The sequence below is a fragment of the Schistocerca cancellata genome, chromosome 1 (genome assembly GCF_023864275.1).
Source record: "Schistocerca cancellata isolate TAMUIC-IGC-003103 chromosome 1, iqSchCanc2.1, whole genome shotgun sequence".
Lineage (NCBI taxonomy): Eukaryota > Metazoa > Arthropoda > Insecta > Orthoptera > Acrididae > Schistocerca > Schistocerca cancellata.
Window position 1 is genome coordinate 265,256,014 of NC_064626.1, and position 18,986 is coordinate 265,274,999.

Consider the following 18,986-nt stretch of genomic DNA (forward strand, 5'->3'; position numbering starts at 1 on the left):
GACACAATTTCAAAAAAATCGGATAGGCAGCCTGCAGCTGGAATCGCGCAGAGCGCCCTGTGTTAGAATTTTGGTAATATAGATGCGATAGTACCTAATACAAGGATCTGTGACATGGCCCGTCTGTTCACGTTACTTTAATCCCTTCGATTTCCAGCAGTACTCACCAGTCAGCTTTGCCGTGTACCGTAGGCCATGGTTTTGTACGACGCCCCTGTGCCAGGCGGTACCAGCTCGAAGGCTTTTTTTCGCTGATATGCCTCACCAAAGTTTGGTACAGTAATACAACAAGTATGTTTCTTGACATTGTACTTACAATGCGAGAGGAAGTCACCCTATTTACGTTACGCTAGGGGAGCTATGGCTAATCGGATGTAGCGGATCTAGTCTTTCTCGCTAATTTATGTCGCTGGAATAACTTGTCGTTACAAGGAAACTACCTACTGATCACTGCAGTGTGTGGCAAGATTAGTGTATTCGTAGACTAATTTCTCCTGGAAACATCGTATTTTTCGAATTTATTTCATCGCTTCAACACCTCTTGATTCAAATTTAGTATTTTTTCAAAAAAATGCAATGTCACCAGAGTTTTGAGGAAAGGTTACAGCACTTCTTTGTGTTTAAGAAAAAATTAAATTATTTATCACCCTATCATCAGTTGCACCGAATACTGTTCCTCGAGAAACGCAATTAGAGACGACTGAACAGCAAAATTCTACTCCAGTAAAGCAGAGATATCTAAATCAAGACTTTCCTATAGTGTTATCTTGACATACAAGTGCGAGACTTTCCCCGAACTACAAAGAAAATCAGCAGCGACTATATCTTTCTTTGGGTCAACATCTTGTTTTGAACTATTTTTTCCCGTCGTGCACTGAATAAAAATGCGAGTCTTGAAGATCTAAAATTCTCAGTCCCACATTGAAGTGCATTCTGCATCTTGTGTGGTAACATTATGACACAAAATATTTTCTCTGCTGCAAAAATAAAAATTAAAAATTAAGTTTGGCATGGGTAATAACGTGGTAGTACTTTAAGTTTCACTCAAATTTTTCATTTCAAGCACAGCGACTAATTAGATTAATTTTTAAAAAAATGTCGCATCACGAAGGAAGGAAATCGGTAGATGCGAGGTACTTGTAAAGACAAAAAAGATTACAGTTTCAGAAAAACTGGATGAATTATTCAAGGAAAGAGCTACAGAAATAGAGCAGGTCAGTATCAGTTGGTCCTCCTCTCACCCTTATGCAAGCAGTTATTCGGCTTCGCATTGAATATCCTCCTGAGGGATACAATGCCAAATTCTGTCCAATTGGCATATTAGTTGGTCAAAACCCTGAGATGGTTGGCAGGCCCTCCCAATAATGCTCCAAAAATTCTCAGTTGGGCAGAGATCCGGCGACCTTGTTAGCCAAAGTCTTAGTTACATAAACCTTCGTAAACTGTATGGACACATTCATCCCTGACGTAAATAGAAATCAAATTAACATCACACTAAAATTGTAGGAGGATATTATAAAACAAATTTCATAATTATAACTTACCAAAGGATATTTGTAAAAAGTAAAATTTTGGAAGTACCGAAACGTCTGTAAAATACAAGATTAGATTAGTCACTAAATTTTTCAGTTGTTTTGTTTTGGCGCTAATATGCCACTCATATTTTTGCAAAGCAGAATTTATTAGAGGAAGAGATGACGGGGAAGAGTGCTCAAGAGACTTCATGTCAAGCAATTGTTTGGTAGAGCTCATGGAGAGACAATAGTGAAACATTATTTGAAAATATGAAATTCTTCAAATAATCAGTATCCTGTAAATGACGGGCGGAGAAGTGAAAAATGTAATAAATAGAAGATGTATATAATCAGAACTGGAATTTTAGTTCTCGCTGTGAGGAAAAGAACACTATTCCATCGATTTGCTAACTACTAGCACGTTTTTGACACAAAGAAAGAGATTTTGACGTGTGTACAAGAGTGCATCTAAAACGGAAAAGTACACATTTTATATCAGCTGTGCACGTCACCTTTTAATTAAATTGGTGTGATTGTATTTAACACATTTGATATTGAAAGGTGGAAAGCGGTGGCCAGTGACAACTTGTTTTGGAAGAAGGAAAAGGGGAAGGAGAAAAGTACGCCAGTTGTCTCCAGAAATGTCAAGTGTAAAAAATGTCAAATGTGTGTGAAATCTTATGGAACTTAACTGCTAAGGTCATCAGTCCCTAAGCTTACACACTACTTAACCTAAATTATCCTAAGGACAAACACACAAAAACACACACACACACACACACACCCATGTCGAGGGAGGATTCGAACCTCCGCCGGGACCAGCCGCCCAGTCCATGACTGCAGAGCCTGAGACCGCTCGGCTAATCCCGCGCGGCGAAATGTCAAGTGTAAAAACTGCTACGTGTTGGAAGAAGAACTGAAATTCTTCCCTTTCTACCAATGCACGTGTCCAGACCGGAGCAAGAACTGTTTACACAAAATTTTTGAAAAGAAAAAAAAAAAAGCGAGCAGCATGCTTGCTACAGTTAATGTCTTTTCTCAATTGCAATCACGATCAGAATTGTATTCGACAATTTGTTGCGTGTACAGTAGCGTGTGAGTGCATCACGAACTTGCACAGTTTAGCTTGTATGAGGGACAGTCATAAAGTTTCCGTATCATCTTGAAAAGTAATGATACATAATCAATCCTTCATTTGATAATGGATGACATATTGCTATGAAAGACACAGCAATTGTATATTTTTTTAAGTATTTGTTTCAAGAGTCTCAGTTGGAAATTCTCATAAATGATTACTAGTTTCGGTCAGTTAATAAACATCTTCAGATCTATTTTATCACAAGCTTTTTTTCGTTTGACAGCTGCTCATAAATCGTATCTGAAGATGATCAGTAAGTGGTCGTAACTAGTAATATTTTGTGACACTTTGCTACTGAGACCGTTAAAATAAAAATTTATAAAACATATCAAAACTTTTGTCTGTTTGTAGACACATGTCTGGTGTCCAGGTACGCATTGAAATCCCCGTGGCATAGTACCGTAGCACGCTGCTAAAGATGCCAAAGCTAAGAAGCGCAGCTCGTAGATAAAGTGGAGCAACGTATGATGATTCATTTTCTGCATTTGAAGGAAGACAATGCTGCAGTACAAGTATAATCATATGAAAAAGTGGTTAGGTGGCGCAAGCGCTTGCAGTGTCTTCAGATGAGTCTGAATGACGAAAACCGAAGTGATGTACCAGCTTTCTGCGAAGAACTTGGAATAGCAATAGAAGTGCAGGCCTTGGTATTGCAAGATGATCTCATCACAGTCGAGGCGACAGCGACAAAAAAAGAAAATCAGTCATGGAACAATTTTTGACATCTTGTACGGTACACCGAATATCAAATGTCGCCGCACGCTGTTTTTCATGACTTCCTGCATCCAATCAATGAGCCCACCGAATCGGTGTAGCAGAGAAATTGTTGCATCCGTGTCAGATCAGTCTAGATGACATCTATAGCCTAATCTAGGTTAGGTGTATTGCTATGACCCTGCGGCGGATGAGTAAGGCAAGCAGTGCACAGATGAGGATTCATCACCTTCGAAAAAAGAGCAGACACAGCAGTCGTCAGGAGAGGTGGTACTGTTCTTCGGTACTTCCACAATGTGTTCGTAGGAGACAAACCATCACAGAAGCGTAATATCAAGCTCTCTTCACGAGCTCATGGCAGGCTATCAAGACAAAACGTCACGAGAAGCTGTCGAAGGAGATGTTCCGCTCCACTGAAACACTCCAGTACATTCTCCACAGGACAGTGATACATGATGCTTCCTTCAGTTATCAGCTTTTGAGATTTTGCTTCCCGCCCCCCCCCCCCCCCCCCGTATTCTCCTCAGATGACACCCGTTACATATTGCCGTTTGTACTCGGATGAAGAAACCGTGGCGTGGCAAACATTTTCGGAATGACGATGTGATTTTCGAGGTAGAAAGTTTTATGAGAAGCTAAAATGGAGAATTGTACAACCAAGGCCTCCGCCAAGTCATCCAGCGTTGGCGAAAGTGTGTCACACTGAAAGATGAATACGTGGAGAGCGAACAGGATCACCTACAAATTTCATTGAAACAGGTTGATTTGTTCGAGGTGGTGATTAAAACTTTGTGACTACCTCTAACACAGGTACTCCTGCCAGATAAATAGCGCTACATGTCTAGTGCCCTTAACCAGCTATGAGCTGCTGCCGCGTGCGCCTGTGCAGTACTCACCCATGGTGGCAGATGTCCCGTTCAGCAGTAGCGGCGACAGCGGCGACGGCAGAGCAAGTGCCGCGACAGCCCCGTGCGCCTGCAGATATACCCGCCCGCGGTGCGCGCAGCGGCGAGAGGCGACCCTGCGCGCACGCCCGCCAGGCGGCGCGTGGGAGTGTCGGTCGCTGGGCCAGTGTGTACCGGAGGATCAGGCCGGGCTGAGCACACCCGCCGCTGCTATTGAGGCCGCTGTATCGCCAGAGCCGTACCAAACACGGCCGCTTAATTGTGGCCGCGTCGGACCAATCGCAGTCTCATATAGCCGTCATATTTCACTCCTACTTTGAGCGGCACCGCCTGTCCGCCGATTATCCACGCACATTTAATGACGGCTCGTTATTAGAATAGTTCTCCTCTGCAAAAAATGTTTCCCTAATGTAAGGCTTTGTTCCACAAACTTTTCAAATAAGCGATGCTCGGCTCGGCAGTCGAGGTCTCTAGCGTACGTTAGTGCAGTGTCATTCAACGAGCATGTAGCCCGTACGTATCCTATTTGTATTTTTCCACTAGCAAAGGAAGAAAGAATCGTATGGCCTGTTGGCTAAGAGCCACAGAGGATAGGTTCAGCCATCTAATTGGAAAGGGGTCTCTTCCTCCACGCATAATCTCACCTTTCCTCGCAATATCGATCACTTGCATGTTAAGTATATCTGTTGAGTGTAGGTGACTGTAAGGGTGTGTGTACAGCATGTTGTCACGTTTGTGGTCCATGATGATGAGAGAAAGGAGAGAGTAAAACCCTGTGTCCCCATATAACCTACTCCCCTCGAAGAACACCAAAAGGATTGCCGAACTTGACGTTTCCATCTGACAGAAGGACTACCATCAACCGAACTTACTTCATGAGACACAGTGAAGTTGATAATTTAAAAAAAAATGGTTCAAATGGCTCTAAGCACTATGGGACTTAACTTCTGAGGTCATCAGTCCCCTAGAAATTAGAACTACTTAAACCTAACTAACCTAAGGACATCACACACATCCATGCCCGAGGCAGGATTCGAACCTGCGGCAGTAGCGGTCGCGCGGTTCCAGACTGTAGCGCCTAGAACCGCTCGGCCACCCCGGCCGGCTGAGAATTTAAATCAGGAACCTTTCACCACCATCTCTCCCTCCCTTTCTGGCCAATTATTGGCAGTGAAAATTACTTCTGCCGCCAAGATTCGCATCTGCTACCTCCGAGTCGAGCGCCAGGCTTGTGTTAGCGACCTCGGTTACGTACGCCAATACCGTCACCGAAAAGTTGTGTGGTAAGGGAACGGTAGGGGGTTGTACATTATTTTGCAATATCACACAATAGGTCAACGCGCAGAGTTCAAACCCAGTGGCTCTAACGTTTCATGGATCGTGACGATTTTTTCGTCCCCCTTCTATCGTTCATCACGGTCGAAGAGAAAATGGCTGCTTCCCACTACTCTCTCCCATGTGAGTAGCCTACAGAAAACAGTTACACTTTCGACACAATAATATTCAGATTGTGGAAACGAATGATGGCCAATTAGTGCTAAACAATAACTTTTTTCAGATGCATTAACCTCCACTAACTACTCAACAACGTCACACAACGTAAAAGACGTTATTATGGTCCCGAAACTTCTGAGGATATACAGTATAATCTGTTCCATGGACAGTTAACTAAATAGTACACCAGTATAGGTCTACAAAAAAACCACACATTCACTTACAATGAATTTCACCAACCATTACATTAGCTTTGGAGTAAACGTAGCAATCGTTTTCGCTTTAACGACGGCGGTGAAGTTCCCTGCCAGGAGCTCTACCAAAGGCATTAGGGAGATCTTATGGAAAGAGAGAAGCGAAATGCCTCTACTATTGTTGTGGGTGACTGGAACGCTATGCTGAGTGAAGAAAGCGAAGGAAATATAGTAAGAAAATCTGGACTATGCACAAGGAATGATAGAAATAGTGCATTAATTAATTTTTGTAAAGAATACTCGTTTGTTGTTGGTGAAACTTTAAGAGATACAAAAGGGAGTGATTTACGCGGGTTTGTAGTTTGAACGGCGAGAGGTGTCAGTTGGACTATACACTTACACAGAAAAGATAAAGGACCTGACTGATGAATGTCAGTGCACATTCAACAGCTGACATTAATTCTGACCACAATCTGGTGGTACGGAGAATAGAAGTAAAATTAAAGAAACTATTGAGAGGAAACGCTAAAGTGAAATTAAAGTTAGGGACTCAAAAAGGAGAAGGCAAATAATTGGAATTGGGAAACAGGGAAAGGAGAGAGGAAAAGACAGTAAATGAGAAATGAATAAAAATGAGAGATGGTCTCATGGCAGCTGCAAATGGAGTTGTAGGAAAAACAAAGTGTAAAAACATAAGAAAAGAAAAAATAACGAGAACATGTTAAAAAAATGAAAGGGCAAAGAAAATTGAAGAATGTGGAGAATGGAGAAGGAAAAAATCATGTATTGCAATTTGAATAATGAATTAAGAAGAGAAACGGACATGCAAGAAGGAAAGGACGAAAGCGCTATGAGAAGAAATAGAGAAAACGAAAAAAGAGGCAAACTACGAAATTATGTAAAAATTAGCTGGGGGACTTCTGAAAGTAGGAAAAGGTGGGTTAATATGGAAATCGAAAGAGAAAATGACACGATAAACAATGAATCATAGTAGAAGTTGACAAGATGGCTCGAATTAATGCAATGTCTATATAAAATGGATCAAAGATGTCGGATGATGAAAAAGGTCAAGGGTACGGTGAATTCTCAAAATACCAGCAGAAGTGATGAAGACACAGAGGGAGGATGGAGAGAGTCAACTTTTGCTATGGGATATAAACAGAAGAATGACAGTAATGATACCAACTGATAAAAAGAAGAAGACCAAAGAGTTTGATCATTTTAATTTCTCCTGCAGTGAAAACTGAACTGAAGGTTATATGGAAAGCTGTACTGACACATTGTAGAGGAACAAGACATCCAATTGGACTGCTAAGAAGCGTAAGAGAGTGTACAATGAAGTAAGTTCATGAGTATTTTGAAGAAGAAAGGAGCTGATTCGAAGTAGAGGAGCTCAGTATAAAGTAAGGGTTGAAAATGGAATATCTGAGGAACGTATGACCGGAATGGGGCAAGGGTCCTCGCATTACTTTTTAACATTCGCCTAGAGGAAATCATTTAAGAATTCTCAGAAGAAATGGATATTTTGTTGGAGGAAAGAGAATACCGTGTGCACGATTTGTGGACAATATGGTGTTACTAGCAGGTAGTGAAACTAATGCAAACAAATGTTGAAAGATCTTAATGAGGTTTGTGAGGAATATGGTAGGAAGATCAATAAGAAAAACAAAGTTCATGGCGAATGTCAAAGGAGGTAAAACAGCTACTTTTAAGATATGACAAATATAAATTAGACTGGTGAGAGTTTTCATGTATCTAGGAAGCACAATAACGGGAGATCTATGGTGCCATCTGGAGGTCAAAACTTGAATTGCGGGATATAAGGAAGCTATTAACCGAAAGATGAAGTTAGTATGTGGCACGCTAAATAAGGAGCTCAGCAATTGGCTAGCCAAGTGTTTTGTCTGGAGTATGATAGTATGTAGAGCTGAAACATGGATACTGAGAAGAGAGGACGAAAAGAGTTTGGAAGCATTTGAGATATGGACGTAAAGGATTAGCTAGCTACAGAGAGTGATTCATGAACAGGTGCCAGAAAGAATAGATGAGAAAAGAAGATTATCGAGAGTTATAAGAAAAAGAAAGAATATTCGAAGTGGTCATACACTGGGACATGACAGTTTGACGGTGAATAATCTGAAAGGATCGGTACTTGGGAGAAGACGTGAAAAGAAAGTGGGAGCCACATGGAAATAAAGAAAGTGTCGGAAGACAGATAGGCATGAAGATCATCTGAAGAGTTTACTTCGGACAGAATACAAATTAATAAAAATGAAGACATTATGATCCTAGACCGCTCAGGCAAAGTCTATAACTCAGAACCATTGATGACAACTCGGTCTATGGCTCACAAGTCTTGTTCGATAACATTTCAGGGGTGCTCAGTAGGACTACAGTCAAGTGATCTGGGCGTCATACGATCACTCGTTTCTCCGTTAAATGTACCAAAAATCATTCTGACACATTCTGAGTGTGATGCGGTGGTGCATTATCTTGATAAAAGTAGAGATCGTATGCTGGGTGCAATAGGGAGTACAGGTAGTATGAGGTATGGTAGACGCAACAGGGGCCGATTTCATTCTATGTAACGTCACTTACAGTAGAATATCTAATCCGTTCGCCTGAACATTTCTCTTGGTTAAGCTGGTCGGATCTCCTCGTGTGCTTTTCGACGTTCTCATATCCTGTCGGTGGCTTTTACAAGCATGAAGTGTTACTCATCAATCCAGAAGATCATTTACTATGTTTTTATTCTGTATCCCACCGCAAGCAGACGGTTCTGAATCGTATACCGGCTCATCGCCTGTTGTCGTCCAGCGACGAATTGGCGAGTGAGGCCGCCGGAGTGGCCGTGCGGTTCTAGCCGCTACAGTCTGGAAGCGCGTGACCGCTATGGTCGCAGATTCGAATCCTGCCTCGGGCATGAATGTGTGTGATGTCCTTAGTTTAGTTAGGTTTAAGTAGTTCTAAGTTCTAGGGGACTGATGACCACAGCAGTTGAGTCCCATAGTGCTCAGAGCCGTTTGAACCATTTTTGGCGAGTGAGTTGCTGTATTCTGCCCCATCTATGACTGTCAGCTATCCAATCAACTCTGGCGACGGCGGTTATTCTCGAGTAGACATATTCAAGCCATCCTTGATACGGTGGTATGTAAACTGCCCAGTCCTTACACGATGTTGATTACGGGATCTCCTACAATCGAGCACCCAAGATCTGGTATCGATCATATGTGATATGTGCATCTTACTAACCAATGCTCCTGGAAGCGCAACGATCAGTGTAGGCTCTTAGAATATCCAAGAAACGTGACACTCCGAACTATTCGTTTTGCTCTTAAGACAGGGCACACACTGTCCAGCTCAGTAGCTATCTCAGATTCTGTTGCTCGTATTGTAAGTACTCCTTATCATTACCAAACACCCACTTTTTGCTACAAAATAAGATACGGTAGGTTACATGTACGCTGAGGCAGCTAAGAGAGACCACACCGAATACCTAAACACAAACCGTAAATATATCGAGGTGAGTTTTCCGCTAAGCTACAGCGGAAAATGTGGTAAATCGTTCTTATCGTTTATAGCTTTCTTAATGGAACTATGGTCTTGGAAAGAGCATTACGGTGCTTGATCAAACTGTAACACGTAAACAGCGGTCCAACCAACACTCACCGCCATCAGCAGAAGAGGTCCCTACAGTACCAAATGAAAGCAAACACGAAACTCAGAAATGCTTTGTGTTTTAATACTAGGACTGGTCTAGGCTAGCGTCTTTGAACGGTAATCGAAACGTCCTGAGTTCCGAGTTCGAATCTCGACACTTATTAAATTCTGAATGAAAATCATAAGCAATGGCAGTCGAAGACTTTCGGTATATGAAATCACGCTCCTTCTGCCAACAGCCTTGTCAAAGTGGGCGAATGAGCGAACAGAAGTTCAGCACACTCTCTTAGCCGTAGGGTAGGAAACAGCTCCTAAAGGGCGAAATAATCAGCAACTATGCAGATGCAGAAGGCAATGGAAATCACTGAATTAAAGACATGTGGACTCTAAGTGAAGAAGTGTCATCAAGATCTCTCTATTGGCAAAAGATTCTGGACTAATCTCCATTTGGATGTCTGGGAGGAGACTACCAAGGTGGAGATAACCATGAGGGGAAAAAAACGGAATAATCAAAGAGAGGATAAAGCCCTATGGATCGGGGCGTAGAATGTCAGAAGCCTGAACGTGGTAGAGAAGCTAGAAAATTCGAAAAAAAAAGAAATGATAAAGTTCGATATCGATATGGTGGGAGTCATTGAACTGAAGTGGAAAGAAACAAGAAATTCTGGTCAGATGAGTGTAGGGTAACATCAAAAGCAGCAGAAAATGGTATAACGGAAATAGGATTCGTTATGAATATTATGCTAGGGCAGAGAAAGACTTGCGGTGAATAGTGCAGTGATAGGGTTGTTATCAGAATCGACAGCGAACCATCAACAATAGCAGAGGTATACACGCCGACGTCGCAGACAGAAGACGAAGAGACAGAGAAAGTATAATGAGGACACTGAAAACGCGTAATTCAGTAAGTAAAGGGAGATGAGAATATAATAGTCATGGGAGATTGGAATATGGTTGCACGGGAGAGAATAGAAGAAAGCACTATGGGAGAATAAGGACTTGATTGTAGGAATGAGAGAGGAGGAAAACTAACTGGGTTATGCAGTAAACTCCACACAGTGATAGCGAAAAAGCTAGTAATAGGGAATACTCTGTTCAAAAATCACAAGAGGAGGAAATGTACGTGGAAAGATGTAGGAAGATTTCAGTTACATTACATTATGGTCAGGCAGAGAGTCGGAAATCAGATATTGGACTATAAGGCGTCCCCAAGGGCAGATACAGGCTCACATCACAATCTAGTAATGATGAACAGTAGGCTGAACTTCAAGAGACTACTCAGGAAGAACCAGTGAGCAAAGAAGTGGGATAAGGAATTATTAAGGAATGTAGAGACACGCTTCAAGCTCTCTGAGACTATAGATACTGCGATAATGAATAGCTCAATAGGCAGTTCAGTTGAAGACGAATGGACATTTCTATATACGCCACTCTCAGAAGTGGGAAAGAAAAATACGGGTACAGAAAGATCAGAATAAATTCTTCAGTAAATCGAAAGAGAAGGAAGTACAAAAACATACAGGAAAATTCAGAAATACAGAAATACAAGTCACTTAGGAATGAAATAAATAGGAACTGCAGGGAAGCTAAGGCGCAATGGTTACGTGAAAAATGTGCAGCAATTGAAAAAGAAATGATTGTCAGAGGACTGACACAGCGTATAGAGAAGTCAAGACAGCCTTCGGTGAAATCAAAAGCAAGGGCAGTAATGGTAAAAGTGCAATGTAAATTCCGTCGTTAAATGCAGAGAAGAGAGTAAATAGGTGGACGATTTAAGATCAAATAAGATAGGATGTATAACATTCTATCGGAATTTCTAAAATCATTGGGGCAAGTAGTACCAAAACGAATATTCAAGTTTGTGTGTAGAATGTATGAGATGGGCGATGTACCATCAGCCTTACGGAGAAACTTACTCCAAACAATCACTAATTTTGCAAGAGCCACCAAGTGCGAGAACAGTCGCGCAATCAGCTTAACAGCTCATCCAAGCTGCTGACAAAAAAATGAGGCACAGAAGAATGCAAAAGAAAATCTAGGATCTGTTAGATGTCTATCAGTTTGTCTTTAGAGAAGGTAAAGGCACCACGGAGGCAATTCAGACGTTACGGCTGATAATGGAAGCAAGACAGTAGAAAAACCAAGGCACAGTTGTAGGATCTGCCGACATGGAAAAAGCGTTCGGCAATATAAAATGGTGGAAGATGTTTGAAATCCTGGAAAGATAGAGGTAAGCTATAGAGAGAGATGGGTGATATTGAATGTGTATGAGAACCAAGGGATACGATGAGACTGGAAGACCAGAAACGAAGGGCTTCTGTTAAGACGGGGATATAGTCTTTCGCCCCTACATCTACACATCGAAAACGCAATGATGGAAATAAAAATATGGTTCATTAGTGGGATAAAAATTCAGGGTGAAAGGATATCCATAATGAGATTCGCTGATGACATTGTTATCCTCAACGGAAGTGAAGGACATTACAGGATCTGTTGAATTTAATGAGTACAGAATATCGATTAAGAGTAAATCGAAGATATACGGAAGTAATGTGAAGTAACATAAAAGAGAACAGCGAGAAATTTAACGTCCGGCGAAACTAAGGAATTCTGCTACTTGCGTAGCAAAATATCCCATGATGTACGAAACAATGAGGACATAACGAGCAGACTAGGACTCGCAAAAAGGGGCTCTCCTGGCCAGGAGTATCGAATATTATCAAACATAGTCCTTAATATTAGGAAGAAATTTCTGAAAATGTACGTTTGGGGCACAGAATTGTATGGTAGTGAATCATGTGACAAAACCAGAAAAGAAGAGAATCGAAGCATTTGAGATGTAGTGCTACAAAAGAATGTTGAAAATTAGGTGGACTGATAAGGTGAGGATTGAGGAAAGAATACGTCTAAAACACTGTCAAGAAGAAGGGACAGGATGATAGGACGTTTGTTAAGACTTCAGAGTATAACTTCTATGGTACTAGAGGAAGCTGTAGAGAGTAAACACTGTAAAGGAAGACAGAGACTGGAATGCATCCAGCAAATAACTGAGGACGCAGGCTGCAATTGCTACTCTGAGACGAAGAGTCTGGTACAGAAAAGGAATTCGGGGAGTGCTGCATCGAACAGTCAGAAGATTGTTGGATCAAAAGAAAGAAAGACTGTCATATCAAATGCTCAAAATGTTGACCTTTAACACTGACACATGGTATAAGTGGAATGATAACAGACGTTACTATGCGTTGAGTTTCTTCTGGATTGATCACTGTATAGAACCTTGTTATAAAAAATTCCTTGTCTTTGTATTGTATTTACCGAACGACTGATACAACAATCGGGAAATGTTCTGTTACGAAGGTCTTTAATAATCTGTGTGGGACACCCTCATCTTATTACCACCCCGAGTGCTTCGTGTGCGGCCGGACGTCTTCCAATAACAGCGGCAGCATATGCGCTACGAACGATAAATACTTACGACTATTTAGAGTCCCATCAATGAAACGGGGATCAATAACGCGACTTTTAAAAAGCCTGCAACTAATGTTTATAGACCAAGGTAGTTTTTCAACCACATACTCTGTGGCATTCAAATTGGGAGAGCAAGCAGGCTACGCCATGTGTGAAATATCTTCCTAGTTGTGCTCTATGTGGTCGAGCTTTATCGTCCATCAGTATGAAGTCTGGGTCCACAGCACCTCGCCACCAACCGCACACGATCTCTAGGATCTCGTCATGATACCCGACAGCAGTTAAAGCGTTCGAGTAGTCAACATACTCCTGCCCACAGCATTAGGGATCCTCCTCGATACAGGTCTTTTCCACAATGGGTCCAAAAATTGCTTTCCATGTTCCCTCCAGGGACGCGAATCCGTCGACAATCAATTCCCAGACCAAATCAGGACTGATCTGCGAAAGAAATATTGGCCCACTGCTCGACCGTCCACGTGGCATGTTGACGACTCCACTCTAGACGTTACCTTCTGTGAAGAATCATCAGAGGTACATATACAGCAGGTTTCTGACTATAGTGGCCACTCTGCCGAAGCCTTCTGTACACCATTTGCCTCGATAGAATACCTTCAGTGGATTTTGCGAGATCAGATGCCATTTGCCGTGCAGTACTAACGCGGTACCCTCGTACCCTTAACGGTCTTCCCTTTCTGATGTCACACGTGTTCGATTCAAAAATGGTTCAAATGGCTCTGAGCACTTTGGGACTTAACTTCTGAGGTCATCAGCCCCCTAGAGCTCAGAACTACTTAAACCTAACTAACCTAAGGACATCACACACATCCATGCCCGAGGCAGGATTCGAACCTGCGACCGTAGCGGTTACGCAGTTCCAGACTGTAGCGCCTAGAACCGCTCGGCCACTCCGGCCGGCCACACGTGTTCGGCCCTGCCCTGCCCCGGTCTTCGGGATACAGTTTCTATCTCTATAGTCACCGCATCCGAGAAACAACAGAGCGATTCACATTGAGCCATTGGATCACATCAGTTTCCGACTGTCCTGCTTCGATTCTTCCTATGGTCCTTCACTGCACAGAGTCTAGCAGGCATCTTATCTGTGCCATAGTACACCGCCTCTGACCGTGTACACGGCCATTGTTGTTGTGGGACTAGCCAGCAAACACCACCCCCTTTGATATGTGCCCTGACGTCAGAGCTGGCGTGGTTGTCCGTAGGCCGGAATGTCATCTTCCGTGCAGAGCACAATCATACAGACACTGTTGACAGTTTGTATGATTATATTGTGAATTAGACACAGGATGGGGAAATAGCGGTTTGTTGCATTGATTTAGGACACCAGTGTATAAGTAGTGATCAAAAGGTTTCAGTTAAAAGGACGCAGTAACCTCTTGCCCACATGTCAGTGCTTATACACCAGCATCGCAGTCGCGCTGGGTTGCAAACATGCTGCAGCAACGCCCGTAAATGGAAACTTTTGCATTTATCCCACTGTTCGACAAAACTGTTAATACCTTCATGGAAAAATGTTTGCAATTTCCTTCGGAAACAGGATTGTACCCAGGCCTGCATCTCTTCGTCAGAAGTAAACCGACGGCCACGAATGTCATTCGTGAGTGCTCCAAAAATGTGGAAATCGCTTGGGGAGAGATTGGTGCCCTATGGATTGCTGGCGAAACTTCTGCAGCGTAATTGAAACAACCTTTTCAACATGTGGGCGGACATTATCCTGCCACAGAATGATGGCGACAGTCAACATTTCTAGATGTCTGTACTTGATGGTGCGCTTCAGATTTACAAAGTGCCAAAGTGCAGGTGTGTTCTAATTGTGGAGCCATGTTGCAGAAAATCAATCAGCAGCGGGCGTTTGCCATGAAAGAAAAGGTTCATCACGACTTTTCCGGAGCTGGCGTGCTTGTTGTTTCAATTACGCTGCAGAAGTTTCACTGGAAAACTCTTACATATCCTCCATACAGTCCCTATCTCTCCAATGCGACTTCCGTATTTTTGGAATTTTGATGGAAGACATTCGTGGCCGTTGATTTGCTTCGGACGAAGAGGTACACGCCTGCGTACAATCATGATTCCCCAGGCAAAAAATGGATCAAATGGCTCTGAGCACTATGAGACTTAACTTCTAAGGTCATCAGTCCCCTAGACTTAGAATTACGTTAAACTAAGTAACCTAAGGACATCACACGCATCCATACCCGAGGCAGGATTAGAACCTGTGACCGTAGCAGCCGCGTGGTTCCGGACTGAAGCGCCTAGAACCGCTCGACCACAGCGGCCGGTTCCCCAGGCAAAGATAAACATTTTCCCGTGAAGGCACTGGCCATCTTGTCTCACAGTGGACAAATGTATTAACATTTATGGTAATTGCTTTGGAAATAATGAATGGTTTACTTATTTTTTCCGTATATCACGTTTTCATTTGACTGTCCCTTATTATAAAGTACCATTCAAAAAGTCACTGTCATAATCCGGCAGCTACAAGAGATGAAAGATACTTACTTACTTCAGAATAATTCGCCACGTCGTCTTCTAAAATTTTGTGAAACCGACACTATAATACATTTTCTCTTCTAGCTATATCTTGGGCGGTCTGTTTTAACTTCCTGTTCCTGTATAACGAAAGTAATAGCTAACACCAGTATTCGCCAATATTTTTATCAAAAGGGCGGTAGAGTGCGCATTAGTGCGCCTCCAAGTTCTGTTAGGAGCGTGACGCATTCCTCTTAATGCCGCGTCTTCTCTTCAGGTAACAGCATCTGCGCAGGTGAGGCGAAATACCATGACGACTGCCCATCGTGCAACTGAATGCCGCTGGCTGGCGTTGCGATCACGTGACGTGATAGTAAATGTATGTAAGCGGAGCAGAGACGAATGAGGAATTCCAGCAACGATACGGGCCACATATAAGCATTGGTCCCTTACCTAGCTTGCATTTATCGCGAGTCTCTCACTCAGCACAAAGACTCAAGCGACTGGAAAAAAAGCGCTGGTGACTCCGATATACAGGGTGTTACAAAAAGGTACGGCCAAACTTTCAGGAAACATTCCTCACACACAAAGAAAGGAAATATGTTATGTGGACATGTGTCCGGAAACACTTACTTTCCATGTTAGAGCTCATTTTATTATTTCTCTTCAAATCACATTAATCATGGAATGGAAACACACAGCAACAGAACGTACCAGCGTGACTTCAAACACTTTGTTACAGGAAATGTTCAAAATGTCCTCCGTTAGCGAGGATACATGCATCCACCCTCCGTCGCATGGAATCCCTGATGTGCTGATGCAGCCCTGGAGAATGGCGTATTGTATCACAGCCGTCCACAATACGAGCACGAAGAGTCTCTACATTTGGTACCGGGGTTGTGTAGACAAGAGCTTTCAAATGCCCTCATAAATGAAAGTCAGGAGGGTTGAGGTCAGGAGAGCGTGGAGGCCATGGAATTGGCCCGCCTCTACCAATCCATCGGTCACTGAATCTGTTGTTGAGAAGCGTACGAACACTTCGATTGAAATGTGCAGGAGCTCCATCGTGCATGAACCACATGTTGTGTCGTACTTGTAAAGGCACATGTTCTAGCAGCACAGGTAGAGTATCCCATACGAAATCATGGCGGTGAATCGAGGAAGTACAGTACATACTGACGAAACTAAAATGAGCTCTAACATGGAAATTAAGCGTTTCCGGACACATGTCCACATAACATCTTTTCTTTATTTGTGTGTGAGGAATGTTTCCTGAAAGTTTGGACATACCTTTTTGTAACACCCTGTATAAGAAGAGTAATGAAAAGGACCCTCAAAATTACAGACCGATATCCCTAACGTCGGTTTTCTGCAGAATCTTTGAATATATCCTCAGTTCGAATATCATAAACTTTCTTGAGGCAAACTTATGTCCACGAAGCAGCACGGTTTTAGACAGCATCGCTCGTGCGAAACTCAGCTTGCCCTTTTCTCAAATATACAGCGAACTATCGATGAAGAGCAACAGTCAAATTATATATTTCTGGATTTCCGGAGAATATGTGACACGGTGTCCCACTGCAGACTATTGACGAAGGTATGAGTGTGTGGAATAAGTTCACAGATATGTGAATGGCTCGAAGACTTCTTAAGTAATAGAACCCAGTATGTTGTCCTCTACGGCGAATGTTCATCAGAGACAAGGATATCGTCAGGAGTGGCCCACGGAAATGTGATAGGACCGCTGTTGTTCTCTGCATACATAAATGATTTGGCGAACAGCGTGGGCGGCAAAGTGTGGTTGTTTCCTAACGATGCTGTGGTGTATGCTAAGGTGTCGAAGCTGAGTGACGTTAGGAAGATACAAGACGACTTGTACAAAATTTCTAGTTGTGTGACGAATGGCAGCTAGCTCTAAATGCGGAAAAACGTAAGTTAATGTGGTTGAGTAGGAAGGTCGAACCTGTAATGTTAGGGTACAGTATTACTAGCCACCTGCTTGACACAGTAAAGTCGTTTAGGCGCGGGGATAATCGCATGGTCTAGGACGCCTTGCCAGGGTTCTCGCGGCTCTCCCCGTCGGAAGTTCGAGTCGTCCTTCGGGCATGGGTGTGTGTGTTGTCCTTAACGTAAGTTAGTTTAAGTTAGATTAAGTAGTGTATAAGCCTAGAGACCAATAACCTTAGCTGTTTGGTCCCATAGTAACTTACCACCACCAAAAACAAAAGTCGTTTAAATATCTGGGCGTAACGTTTCGAAGAAATATGAAGTGGAACGAGTATGTGAGAACTGTGGTAGGAAAGGCGAATGGTCGACTTCGGTTAATTGGGAGAATTTTAGGAAAGAGTAGTTCAGCTATAAAGGGGACAACACATAGATCGCTGGTGCGACGTATTCTTGAGTACTGCTCGAGTGTCAGATTGAAGGAAGACATCGAAGTAATTCAGAGTCGGGCTGCTAGATTTGTTACCGGTAAGTTCGAACACCACGTAAGTGTTACGGGGAGATGTTTAGGGAACTCAAATAGGAATTCCTGGAGGGAGGAGGCGTTTTCTTCGAGAAACGCTATTGAGAATATTTAGAGAACCGGTATTTGAAGCCGAGTGCCGAACGATTCTGCTGCCACCGCCATACATTGTGCGTAAGGACCACGAAGATAAGATCTGAGAAATTAGGGCTAATAATGAGGCGTACAGACAGCCGTTTGTCCCTCGGTCTGTTTGCGAGTGGAACAGGGGAGGGAAAGGTTCAAATGGCTCTGAGCACTATGGGACTTAACTTCTGAGGTCATCAGTCCCCTAGAACTTAGAACTACTTAAACCTAACTAACCTAAGGACATCACACACATCCATGTCCGAGGCAGGATTCGAACCTGCGACCGTAGCAGTCGCGTGGTTCCGGACTGAAGCACCTAGAACCGCTCGGCCACACTGGCCGGCAGGGGGGGGGGAGGGGAAGACTAGTAACGGTACAGGGTACCCTCCGCCACGCACCATACGATAGCTTGCGGAGTATCTGCGTAGTTGTAGACGTAGATGTAGTCCGCTGACAGGCGAAAATGGTAAAGGTCGTATTATTGCCCGGCTCCTGGGAACGACTATCTAAGAAACACCAGAACTGGTCGGCTGTTAGTGTGCTTGCGTCATAAGCACCTATGGAAAGCGTTAGGACACTGAAACCACGAGTAGGCGATAAGGTATTGGGCATCCAAGCCTCGTCACAGAACGTGGAAGTCATAGGTGTTCCTGATCTGTAAAGCAGGACAGGCAACCATGCCTGCCAGATTTGACGACAGAGTACAATGCCGGTGCACATAAATGCATCGGAGCACACCATTCAGCGCGCATTGTTGAAGATCGGATTCAGCAGCAGACGTTTTCTCCTTGTAGACCCAACGACTTCGTGAGGTACGAT

General features: G+C 43.1%; 1 protein-coding gene across 1 annotated transcript in view; it reads right to left on the bottom strand.

Annotated features, from left to right (window-relative positions):
• Nucleotides 1–18,986, bottom strand: part of LOC126169062 (uncharacterized) — a 154,297-nt gene that overhangs the window by 92,286 nt on the left and 43,025 nt on the right. The window contains exon 3 of the mRNA XM_049920615.1: nt 4,263–4,429. Coding sequence (XP_049776572.1) covers nt 4,263–4,429 — 167 coding nt within the window. The remainder of the gene's footprint in view (nt 1–4,262; nt 4,430–18,986) is intronic.